This window comes from Thunnus maccoyii, chromosome 19, assembly GCF_910596095.1.
Source record: "Thunnus maccoyii chromosome 19, fThuMac1.1, whole genome shotgun sequence".
In the NCBI taxonomy this organism is placed as follows: Eukaryota; Metazoa; Chordata; class Actinopteri; order Scombriformes; family Scombridae; genus Thunnus; species Thunnus maccoyii.
Genome location: NC_056551.1, coordinates 12,052,240 through 12,065,608, shown reverse-complemented (window position 1 = coordinate 12,065,608; position 13,369 = coordinate 12,052,240). Strand labels below are relative to the sequence as shown.

The following is a 13,369-nucleotide window of genomic DNA, read 5'->3' as shown; positions in this document are numbered from 1 at the left end:
GAAGAGAGCGAGTGGCATTGGGGAGAACACGAGAACAAAGCTGTAATTTAGATAAATTAAACGTTATTTTCTGATTGTTTCATGGTGGTTACGTTCAAAAGCATAAATAAGCAAGTACTCACCTCCGCACAGCCCTGCAGGAAGGTGCCGCATTGCTGGATTTTATGTGAAGCAGAGCTTCATCCTGTCCAATGTGGCCTCTCTGCTCTGTGTGTGTGTAGCTCAGCCCCGCCCTCGTTCAAGCAGACGCACAGACCTGCAGCTCTGTATACATATATGACACAGAGACAGAGAGCAGAGCAGAGCAGAGGAGAGAGACGGAGACAGCGATGTAAGCTGGTTGCTATGCTACAAGTCCTGACCTCACACCCTGCATGCTGTTATTGGTGGGGGGGCTTCACACTCACTGCCCAAAGGCTGACACCCAGAAGTGTCCTGCACACAGCAAAATAATAAGTAAATAAGAAAATACAGGCAGAGGGCACACACTTCCTGCATAGTATACCTTTAAGTGGTTACATGACTCTTTGCCTTCAGCCATTTACATATTTAAAGGGGTCATCACATATTTCTGCCCAATCCACTTTCCATCTGTTCCTTAACCCCCGGTCTCACAGGGCTACATGTCATGCCTGAAAACCAATTCACTGCGAGAGTAATGCATCGACAGCGAGGAGGGGAACAGGCAGCGAGCAAGCGTTGCTAGGCAACAGAGTGGAACAGAGCCTGCGTTCTGCTTTCTCTTCTCACTCATGCACACTTAGTGTCTCTTTCTTTCTGTCCTCTCCTCCGTCCTGTGCCACCATCCCAGTGTCGAACGGAGAATGGCTATTGCCTGCTGCTGATGTAACCTCGCTAAAACCACGGCGCTGATTTAATTTGAGTCCTCTGGTCAGGGATTTAGAAGAGGTGAAGAGAGCAGAGGGATGCTTGTACGCGAGGTCTGTCCAGGAATATGACAATCTAGTTTCTAGATGCTGGAGGAAAGTTACAAATAATAATACCGAGGAGAAAGAAATGATTGAGAAGCACTAGTGGCTCAGTGAGAGACAAAATCAAGAGGTCCATATAAATGTGGAATGGAAAGATGTATGGATCATCGCCTCTGTCGGCAAAAACAGTAAATCATCTTCTTTCTGTTTGCTCTGCTCAGGAATTGCATTTGGAGGAGAGAAAAAAAAAAGCTAATCTATGATGTAATGATTTACACATCACTGCTCAACAGATTTACACAGCCAATTTAAATGAAAGCAGCCACGCATGTCTGTTTTCTGCATGTGTGACGTTGTTTTTGGTCAGTTGAATGGGGCGTGCACATGTCTATGTACGAGTGAGACAGAGAGGGGAAAAGGAGGGAGGGGGGATTTTTAAAGCGCGACTGGGGGAAGGAGCAGTGAGAAGAAGCGTTAACACATGCAGGGATGGGACTGGGGGAGTGTGTGTGTGTGTGTCTGTGTGTGTGTGTGTGTGCCACTGTAGCTGTTTTTGCTCTCAGTGTTAAGGGTGAGACTTCCAGCCAGCCACAGCTGCGTACAGACTAGGCAAGCTATTAAAGCTGCAGATTGGAAACGCTCATTGAAACTGCACACACACAGACACCGTCATCCACTGGCACACACGTGCACACACACACACACACACACACACGGTCGTGTTGCGTCTGCCTTTACTGCCAGCTTGTGATGTGATGGGAAGGGAAGAGAGTCATTTTGGGACAAAGGGGCCACTGCCTTTAAGGTAGGGATGTTGTCATTATCTGCATCAGCAAAAACATACATGTCTGCACACATTAGCATTGCTGTCCCAATCCCCCCTTTTTAGATTGTTAGATACTGTGATTTTTATAATCTCAAAACACACGAATTATACACTGGATGCTACTGTAGCTGCTGTGATTAGACATTTTGGGAGAAATAAGATAACATGTATTCCCCCTATAAGGAGCAGTGACTGAGAGAGTATATTAATATAGTAATTATTTCACTCTTGAGTAGTTGAGTCTGGATTATAGCAGCCTGACAGGATATTCTCACTTAATCACATTCAAACTAAAACACTTATGTCGAACAAGAGTAGCTTGATAGGCTTGAAAAGATTGATTTACTTTTTTCTTTCTTTCTTTTTTTTTTTTTTTTTTAAATCTGATTAATGCCTGACCATGCATGGCTGACTGCATCAGGCAGCAGCACGGATGCAAGTATTTCACTCACACACCAGATGGCGATATGACAATCTATTTAAATTACTCCTAGTTAAAATAAGATTACCTCGGGGTATCCTGGTGGCTCGGTTGGCTGAGCACATGCCACTTAACCACAATGCCCTTGGTTCCTATCCAGCCACCACATGCCGCTTTCCTAATCCATTCTACTTTGTACCTCCATCATAAATCATCCAACAAAGCAGAAATGCCACAAAAATCCAGGAAAATTAACATAGTATTAAGTGTTCCACTGATTGAATACCCACACATCTCTGTGTCATGGTGAATAAAAACCGGGAGCTATTAATTACCACAAATGTGGAGGGCGGCCTGTCTGTTCATGGCAAAAAGTAGAGAAAAAAAAGCTGCTATTACATAATTATATGCTGTAACACCTTAATAGCTACCCACATTATCTGCTTTGCTTAATAAACAGTTACCCCAGCCTCCAGTTGTTCATCAGTTTTAAATGGATAATCCATACACAGTGTACCATTGGTACCATCACTGGTGTTGTCAACAGTGTGGTGCAGGTTAGGCAATCCGCAAAAATCAAGTTCCCTGTGTTTTTTTTTTCTTGCTGGTTGAAAATATGTTTTTACAGATGTTGTTGTTTTAATGGGAATAAATAATTTGTATTTGGTATTTTACCAATTCTTTTTCAGTAAGTATACTGCTGCTTTGCTCTCCCCCCCCTTTGAAATACATGTAGTGGTACACGTGTGTCTCATAAATGTTTATAAAATGTGGCATAGTAACTAGGGACTCCAACCTGTTAACAAAGGTTAAAACCCTTAAGCTAAAGTGCCTTCGAGTAGTACGCTGACTATCTTTGATGCTGTTCCATACTGTAGCCTTGGCCTCTATCATGGTTGGTAAACACAAAAATAATTTCTCTCTTTGAAAGAAAAGCATCTGAGGTGGTTAAAAGTGTTATATTGTGTTGCTGAAATCTGCAATGACACAAAGTTGAAATATCAACCCAGCAAACTGACCCAATGTGGAGAGCTTTGAACAGAGCAGTAATGTCCTGCTCGACTTTTTTTTCTTGCCACTTCAGTTGGATGTTTGAGCTTCATTGTGCAGAATGATGTATGTGCAGAGTTTGACACTAGAAGACTATTTTTACACTCATCAGCTGAAGGGGAAAGTTACTCTGTGCTCACTTTAAGGGGTATACTGTACCTATAAGCAGGTTTTGTGACATCACAACTAGTTTAGAGCTATCCTGGTCTAGTATTCACCTTACAAAAGTGTGATGTAGAAACTTGAAGACTCCAGTGCATGTACAATAGACTTTTCAGTGAAGTAGGAGCATAGACTGTATAAAAAATAATGGACATAGCCAGAGTGACATTACCCATTGGTTTGTGGACTCCCATTCTGAAGCCTCGAGTTTGCAGTTTGACTGTCACTGAGCCAGAAGTGACCATATTTGGACAAAAGGGTGGAGCTGACCCTTATGCTAGCTGCTAGCTGCTAGCTTTGGTTAGCACGGTGCATTTACAGTCTATGGTCTACTGTGATAATGCTGATGCTAATTTTCTCTAGCATAAAACAGGCTTAAAACCATAAAAACAAAATGTACTTGCTGGAAAAAAACTGAGCATCCAACTCCTTAGAGGGTCTTTTAGCACAACTAAACACTGAACAAGACTTTTTTAGGCAACCAAAATGTTACAATTAACTTTCATGAACTGAAAACACACTGAAATAGCAATGGCTATGGCTACACCTATACTCTGTGAATCTGGGGTTATGTCATGGTAACGTTACCTAACCAACGTTGTCGCCGTGGTAGTGACTTGCCTGTGACGGCACCCACCTGTCACTCAAAGTGGCCACGCCCTTAATTATGCGTAACTTTAAGCCTTAATAAAATTTAAATGGGTAAGTTATATAAAAATTCAACCTCCGTACAGTTGTCATGAATGGGGAAATTAGCTACAGAGACCAAAACTGTTTTTTGTATCAGGCTGTAAACATTTATTTTTGCTTTAAAGTTGGGCATTTTAACATGGGGGTCTATGGGGATTGATTCGCTTTTGGAGCCAGCCTCAAGTGGCCATTCAAGGAACTGCAGTTGGCTTCATTTTTCAGCCCTGGAGGTTGCCACTTGAGTAGGAGACATCTTGTGTTCAGCGGTTCACTTTTGAAATGAACAATGTTTGCATATTCATAGATTCTAAAAGCCTGGTTTTAGGCTGCAAGTTCCTTTGGTATTTCCTAAATGCTGTTTCAGCCCTGTCTCAAAGCTTAATTTTTAGCTCAAGTAATCCTTTTTGTGTGACTGACCCCTTGGGATGGACTCTTTTTAATGCTTGAGAATACTATTATGAGTGACACTACTCTTATTAAATAAGATTGGAAAAAATAAAAGCAGACAACAAGCAACGTTCAATAAACTGCCTGGCATCACTGGATCAGAGCAACTTATGAGATATTGTAACAAATGTAGACAAGCACTCGGAAATGATAATAATTTTTACTTAAGTATTTTATTGGTGTGTGCTTGCCATACTGTGATAAATACAAAAAGGAAGAGAAAAACCTAATATTAAATACAAAGGAAAGTGCTTCGCTTGATGTTAACAGTCTCAAGGCTGCCGCAGGGTTTTCTCTCTTATTCTTTGAGACTGCAGAGTCTGCAGTTTCTCTCAACTAATGAATGCCTTTGTTCCTATCTCATCCCTCCACACATTCTGAGTTTGCTTATTCATACAGTATAGCATCCTTTCTTATGGTCATTTATCATGAAAACTGAATTAAGTGGTTTTGTGAAAATATGTGAGACGATACAACTTAAGGATTAGATGCATGGTCCACAACGCTTCTCTGTACCTTTCACTGGACCTTCTGGAGACAGTGTCAGTACTTCCTGTGGCCCCAGAGGGCACAAGTGCGTCATGATTCCCGTCTCTGACGCAGCTCCTGTCAGAGCAGCTTTGGCAGCTCCCTCGCTGCAAGCATGGTGTCTCCCAAGTGGACGGCACAATTGGGCCCGACACTGGTTACAGTCATGCTCTCTGCTATATGCATCCACCAGATTTATGCCATTAGTCCTCCTGACTGACTGATTTGACTGAACTTATCATACCCCACTTAGACGTCTCAACTGCCACTGATTAATGTTGATGTGATGGCTACAGATTTCAGATGCACAGAGATAATGATCCCTCACAACTGATTGCAAACCTTTAATTTGCTCCAAGGGCCAGCCGACCAGATGCAATAGTTAATTTTATTTATTTTGTGGAGTAAGAAATGTCTAAATGATTTGTAATTTGCCATCCTATGATGTTGCTACTCTGCCTCTAAATTCAAGTCCCCCTCCACTCTCTCTTTTTTGGTCATTGTTTACTTCACTTGGATGTTTGAGTGTCACTGTGCAGAATGACATATGTGCAGAGTTTGACACGATAAGGATGTTTTCACATTCATCTGCTGAAGGTGGAAAGTTTCTCTGTGCTCATCGAAAATCTGAGTTAAAGGTTTGTACCTACAAGCATGATTTGTGACATCACAACTAGTTTGGAAGCCAATTGTGGTCCAGCATGCAACTTACACATGCTATGCTCAGTGGTTAAACTTTAAAAATCAAAAATATTTGCTTGTTTAGAGATTCTGGATTTTTAATGAGGTAGAAGGAGTAGATTCATCATCATCATCATTTAAGAATTTCTAACCAGGTAGTTGAACTTTTTTAGTGGAAAAACCACATCAGACACTAATCATTATTCAAAGTTGAGTATTTTTATATGCGTTAAAATATGTCTGGAGGGGGTCTTTAAGCAATTTCCCCTGAATGACACAAGAATGGGGTTACCAAAGTGCCTTCTTGGTGACCTGTTTTTGAATTTTTGAGTGCACTGATTTTTTGAATGCATTTGGAATACATTCTGGTCTAAATGACTTGTAAATCAGGTCTTACATGGATGTCCATATGGCCTAATTTCTTGCTCTAAATAGGCTGACTGAATGTGTTATTCTATTTGGAAAACCCACAGTACTGTTTGGCAGGTCTATCTGTCTCTCTGTCTGTTCTTGGATAGTCTACCATATTAGCTGGTGAGTCTGTCTGTAGGCTTGTCTGCTTGGCAGGTTTACTGTATTAACAGGTGGATCTGGCTGTCTTTCTGTTTGCTTGGCAGGTCCATCATACTGCCTTTTGTAGCTTTAGCAGGCTGGTTAAACTGACATCTTGCCTGCAACTTTGTTGCTAGTATTTGTTTTGTGGAGGATGATAGTCTGGCTTGCAGTCAGGGCATCTGGTTGTTGTTTATGTGTGTGAATTCTTTTGTGTGCCTGACAAGATACCAAATGTTCTGGTAACATGCTAATTGATATATTAGAATAATATAAACTGATGGTGGAACCATCTGTTGTTCTGTCAAGGGTTACTACAAGGAAAAATCTGAGTGCTTGAAGAGAACAATTGGCAGACATTTTCACCTCTTCCTTAATTTTTCTCCAAATGGAAAAAGGTAATTCAAAAAATTGGAGTGAGAGCAGAAATAGAGGGGTGTAAAGAGAAAAGAGAACATGCTTCAGAGCAATACAGTACAGGTGTCCTTTATCTACTGTAGGGTGATAATGTTTTCCTCTTATGGCTGTGGTAATATTGGAGAGGCTAGGCTGCCTAAGTGTGCTTTTTCGAGAGGCAAATGGGAAGACTACACACCATTTAGGATTTCAGATTGTAGCTCTCCAAAATTTTCCCATTTCATACATTTATATTACTCACAGTAGATAGACTGGAGCAGAGCATCAAATCCATTTTTATATTTACTTATAGGGAAATGTTCTTTCCTCTGACACAAAACATAACAAGGTGCATCATCACATACATGGAGGGTACCTCATTTCAAAAAGCACAAACAGAGTTCACATCCACTTATCCCAAATTAGCTTCCCCCCTTACCTCAGTCAAATAGCTGTTCAATTCTTCTACTATCTGCAACCCTTCTAGTAGCCTTAAAATGATTGGAAAATCTGAAAAGCACAAGATTGACGGCAGAACGGTTCTATTCCAAAACAAGACAACTGCATATTCAAAAAATTTGCATGAAATTGTACAAATTGACGTCTGCCATGAAGGAAAACTAACTATGCAATATAAGAAACTATTTGGAGACCTCAAGAGAAGCTTCCAGCCTGCCTGGAAAATTCAAAGAACACTGACTGGCAAATCCTGCCGAGGCTCAAAACCTGTTGCAGTAGCAGCCTCATTTTCAGGCCCGGTAATCCTTTTCCTTTGACTGACCGCACAGGATGGAACCAATGCCTGAGTACATCACTGTAAGCAAGATTGGCAGTAGCCCTATGTCCTTTTCTTATAAATTATATTAATCAAGATCTTGTTCCTCCTCCATGTGTATCATTTTTATATTAACTGGTTTGTCGTTCGGCAGGTCAGATGGCCCACCACTTTAGTTCAAACTGAATTATCTCAGCAGATATGGGATGGACTGCCATGAAATTTTGTACAGACATTCCCAGTCAATGTGTCCTAATGACCTTTGGCGTCCTCTTATTTTTTCCACAAGGTTCTCCATGAGGTTCATATTTATGGTTTTGAGTGAAATGTCTAGACAACTATCAAATGGATTTCCATGAAATTTGATTCACACATTTACTTTATGCCCCCCTCAGGGTGAATTGTAATAATTTTGGTGATCCCTTGACTATTCCTCTTGCTAGCTCTTTCATTCAGTCAAAATTTCAGTTTAATTTGGTCTTTGTCTAAATACTTACAAAACTAATGACAATCCCATCAGGCTCAGCTGTTCTAATTAGCATGCTAGCACACCAAACTAAGATGTTAGCATGGTAAACATAACACATGCTTAACATCAGCATGTTAGCATTGTCATTATGAGCATGTTAGCATACAGGCATGAGCATGTTAAGTTAACAGCCTCTCAGAGCAGCTAGCATGGCTATACACGCTTAAGGTCCTTCCCAATACCCACACTTGTGATATTTGCAAATAGTCAAGTGGCTACTTGTGTGACATATTTTGGGTGTGTGGAGGGCCACCCCATCAATCATGCAACACAAATAATATACATGTTACAATCCAGCTCAGATGATTTGTTGAAGTAGAAATAGGATCAACCCAACAGTATTACAGTCACAGTCAGACGTAAAAAAAAAAAACAACAAAAAATGCACAGAAGCTGAGAGGAAAACAATATTGTTTTGAATGGTTCTTTCTGATAACATTTTTTAAGAATGGAACATATTTCTCAAAATCTTTGATAATGGATATGATATTTAATATTTATCTTGAAAGTGCCAGGAATGCGATATTAGTCTTCAGTCCCATCAAGAAGAACAGATTAATATTACATGATAACCATCTGTGAAGGTTCTTCCATAACTTTGTGTTTGGATATTAATAATAATAATTGTCATCTTAAATCCAGCTTTCATAAACTTCAAGTTCTTCATGTCTGTTGATTATTAGCTAATTGCTTCACTACTGCCAATTAATTAACTTGTGTTGCACAATATACTATGAAGAATTGTGGATACACTTGATTCTGAATATTGATTCGAAACAGTATTAGGAGAAGTGTGCATCAAGTGTGGGTTAAGTATAGTGTGTGTTGGTATATTTCAGACATGAGACACACTTGCCTACTAACAAACGTGCACTTAAGTGCGCAAGACTTCAAGTGTGGGTACTAGGATGGACCCTTAGCCTTGTTATATTTTACATGGTATACTATGAAAACTACTTCTAATGATAATGATATTAATAATACAAGACATGTATAATGTGGATAATTTTTCTCTTATTTATTTTTTGTCTTTCAGTCAAGATATGAGGTTTCATCTCAGCAAGCTACAGGCCACTCAATTTACAATGTGAGCCACTTTCGACTGCTAGAAGAGAGAAACCGAGCTCTGAAGCTTGAAGTAGCCGCGCTCCGCCAAGAGAAACAGCAGTATAGAAAACTGGTAAACTTCCTCCTCTCTCCACCCCAGTTCTGTCTGTTTTTTTCCTCACACAGGCACACACATAATCTTTGTCTTTACAAACTAATCTTCACACTCTCAATATCTGAGATGGCTGTCTATTCCCTGCAAATAACAGATTTTCTGATATCTGTAGTTATGAACACAATATACATACAGAGAACTTATTGAACTTATATTAGAATTTAGAGAATGGCAGTGAGTGCGCTGCTCTATAGGTCCTGTTGCAGCTTTTATTCTCCAAGGACGCAGCTGTGTATAGCAGGGTGACTCACATGGCCCTATGCACATATACTCCCTCTGCTTGATCTTGGTTATGCAGACATGTGGGCATGTGTAATGTAGTGTAAAATAGATAAGGAGGGGCGTATGGTATGGTGTCTATTGTACATGGGAGTGTGTTTATGTGTGTGTGTGTGTGTGTGTGTATGCGTGGGGATGGGGGAGGCTGTATATTTTTGTTTGCACTGTATGTTCGTGCATGTATTTGTGTATTTAGTGAATTTGTCCTTTGGAAGCCTCCACCAGGTGGTCTTGGATGGCAAGGCGTTGAGCTGTTGTCTTGGCAACACGCCCATTTGCAGAAGTGTGGACAGACTGGCAGAGGGGAACTGACAGAGCATAATGGCTGCTTCTGTTATAAGCCTCAATGGCTTGGAATTAGTTTCAGTAAAACAGAGTGAAGCCTACATGCTATAGTCGACATTTATAAACATCTTATTGACAGTGTTCCACTCACTTGAGCTATGATTGACAGTATTGTCACCTTCTCCTCGTCGACACAAGAGAGCATACAAGAGGTCATATTTGAAACGCTAGTATGGATAAAACCCATATATGAAAAGTAGATAAAGTATAAATGAAGTCCAGTTTTGTGCCAGTGCCTTCCCACGAACCACCGGGCACTCTCCTTTCATTAGATTAGAAATCATTTATATAACACATTACTCAGCATCATTTTCCCACTTTTACCTGAACATACTAGCACCTCTCTGTGAGAACAGTGGAATCTATGGCAACCTGCCTAGTGTGAGTTTTTGGGTATCTTCAGCCAAAACTTTGGCACAAACCCTGCCCTGTTGTCTGTCACCACAGCTAACATACAGTAGTCTGCAACATTACTTGTTAATGTGATGCAATTATTTTGTGTGTGTGTCTATACGTTTTATATACAGTAGATACTGTTGGAAATAGCCCAGCTGGGTGCCTGGCAGTCTTTTTGGTGTCGCTGCTAACAGCTTCACTCTCACTGACTGCATCGTGGTAATTCATGCAAACATAGACTCATCTATGAGTCAGTTAGATTAAGGGTGTTTTCAAACTCTGGTTTCTTTTGTCCCCTTGGTGCGATTTGTTTGGGCAAATCTGAACAATTGTACTAGGGTGCAGACTACAACAACTGCACCAAAACCCTGTAGAGGAAGTGGACTCGGTCCGGTCACAAACATTGTTCTGGGGTGGTTTGTTTGTGGTGGGAAAGTGATGCGACGTTGATCTAGATTTGACCGAACTACAAAGCATACTGCAAGTTTGAGTGGATGACTGAAATCAATAGTTGCTTGCAGTTAGCAGAAAGAATCAAGGTCTGACTTTCACTAGCAATGAAGTACGTTGCCCTCAAACAAAACAAAACGGTTTGAAAGCACTATAAGAGAAGGTCTACACTTTATGAGGATACTGAATGAACAGAAAGAGTGGGGCAAAATGTCACTAACACGCTCATGTCCTATTTTTAATGTCACATCCACCAATTTTGATTTTAATGCTGAATTCATTTTTTCTTAGTTTTACTCTTTTTTTAAAGATAATACAAATAATATAATTAATTTATATTTCATAAATGGTTCTTGATAATTCAAATACATGCCTGGGCTAATGATAGAGGGCAATAGATGGCTTGTAATACATCAAAACACCCATTAGATTGTATATATAAGATCAAGAGATATACTGGTACATACAAACACACACACTGGCGCAGACCAGATGGCTGATTTGCCAGTTAGTTAATCATGGTTTTAATGGATGACTTCAACAAAGCCCATTTCCTAGCTTTTAAGGCTCTATTCTATGTTATTAATATATCAGTAGTCATTAACAAATAACACATTTGGTCACATATTAGCAGCATGACATAGTCTGCCTCTATCTCTGTCACACAGGCACAGAATGGGTCCATATAATAATCAAGAATCTTTCAAGTTATTCTGATGGCGTACATTTTTGTCTGGTGAAAAATTAAACTATCCCAGAAAAAAACTGGTGCATTCTCTGTGTTGCTGTCAGTCCATTCACTCTGTGTCCCTGGGTTGGCTCCATGAAGGGAGGGGAATGTAGTGGCATGTGTTATGACCTTTCATCTTTCAGTGGTGGACGCTGGCTCCCTCCAGCTATATCGTGTTGAAACGGTTTGCATGCCCATTTCGTCATAGGGCAATAGGGCAATAGTGTTGAGTTGAAGGGCTAGTTGAGGGGCCAGACTGACTAAGGGCAATTTAAAGACCTCCATGGATCAGGGTCTTCAGGAAAGAGTGACCACACCCAGATCAGGGAAACTGGGGCCCCCTCCTGAAGCCATATGAAGCTATAGCTCATGTAGCTATGTAGAATAGGTGTCAGTCAGTTTCCCTGTAGAGTTGTTTAGACCAGTTTGATGGGAAATGGTTGTGACTAAAGTGTTGATTATTTTTGATCAGGTATTAAATTTTTATTTTTTTCTGTTATATAGTTAGATGAGCTAAATGCCAAAAATCCACCACCTCATACTTTTGCATTTAACACTTGTTGCGTCATTGAGGATGAATTTCAATGGGCACTGCAGTTATATTCTTGTATCTCTTTCTGTTCTCCTATTTAATTTATTATTTTGCTAAATGGCAAGAAGACATACTGAGAAGGTAGACTGCTTCCTAGGAAAAAAAACAACAACAACAAAAAGCCTCTGAACGGTTGCCTGGAAACAATCAGTGATGGACAGTTGGAGAAAAGTACCCTAGGTGAGGGATGACCTTCTGTGTGCTGTGTGGCTGCTGCTAAAAGGCCACAGCTGTCTTCCTGGACACCATCCCTATGGCAACGATTGTGTACCGCTAGCAGCTGGCCCACTCAGATGATAGTCCTCATGATGATACAGGCTTCCCAGTGTGAAGAAGAACAACAACAATCAACAACCCCTAATAGCCGGGCAGCTGGGTCAGTCTCTCTCAGCTGACCTAGTAATCTCCATTTTAACGCCCTCTAATTAAAGATGTTCAGACAAACCAGGGTTAATAATAGTCCAGTGTAATGTGACACAATTTAGCTGAAACAATATTGCCACCGCCCAGAGGATATTCAGAAAATTCCCATTGTTTTGACTCACTCTGCTGTTTTCACAACTGATATTAGACAGGCTGTGTTTAGACAGAGGTTTCTATTCTTTCCTTAATTGAATTTATCTCAGACAATGTTCTTTTGGATGGCTCAAATTGTCTCTATTTAACTACATTATCCTCTTTTCCCAGTCCATTTCCCTGTCCATTCTTTGTCTTCATGTACTTAAGTAAAACTATAGAGAGCTAAAGCAAAGCTCAGTAAGCTTTACCCTTTAGAAGAAATGGTCAGAAAAGAAGAAGAAAACATGCATGAAAAAAGCTGTTAAACAAATGCTTTGTAGATTTTGCTTCCTCATGTGTCCCCCAACTCATTTTCCTGCATCTAGCCCTATCTGTTTGCATCTTATGTGCTTTTTAAAAACATTTCCATTAGCTAGTTTTTTCCCCTTACATCTACTCTCTTCTCTTACCCCTCACTCTTTCTCCTATAACTTCCAAACCCTTTTGCCCCCTCTCTCCCCTCTGTCTACATTTGTCCTCCCTTCTGTCTCCATCAGTTTTCTTCTCCCCTCCTACTTCCTGTCCTAACCTCCTTAGCTCCCACACCCAGACAGAGGGGTTGACTGAGGCCAAAGGTCTGTGCAGCTTCATGCCTGCAGTAATCTAAGCAAATCTGATGTATATCAGGGAGGGCTAGGCCAGAACCAGAATCAAATTTCAGACATTTTCTGAGTGTTCAATGCAGACACAAATTTTGAAATGAGTTATACTTTCTTCCTGCCAGTGAGTGGATCACATTTATATGCAAACACCAATGTCATTTGTGTTTTCTCTGTGGTTATTATTGCTTATAAAACATCAAAAGTCA

At 40.4% G+C, this 13,369-nt stretch overlaps 1 protein-coding gene across 3 annotated transcripts in view; it reads left to right on the top strand.

The window, feature by feature from the left end:
* rimbp2a (RIMS binding protein 2a) overlaps positions 1 to 13,369 on the top strand; it is a 65,055-nt gene that overhangs the window by 2,808 nt on the left and 48,878 nt on the right. For all 3 annotated transcript variants that reach the window (XR_006092671.1, XM_042395997.1, XM_042395996.1), the window contains exon 2: positions 9,026 to 9,169. Coding sequence is in view for 2 of the 3 variants with exons in the window: in XM_042395997.1 (XP_042251931.1) it covers positions 9,026 to 9,169 (144 nt within the window). In the remaining variant the exon portion in view is untranslated. The remainder of the gene's footprint in view (positions 1 to 9,025; positions 9,170 to 13,369) is intronic.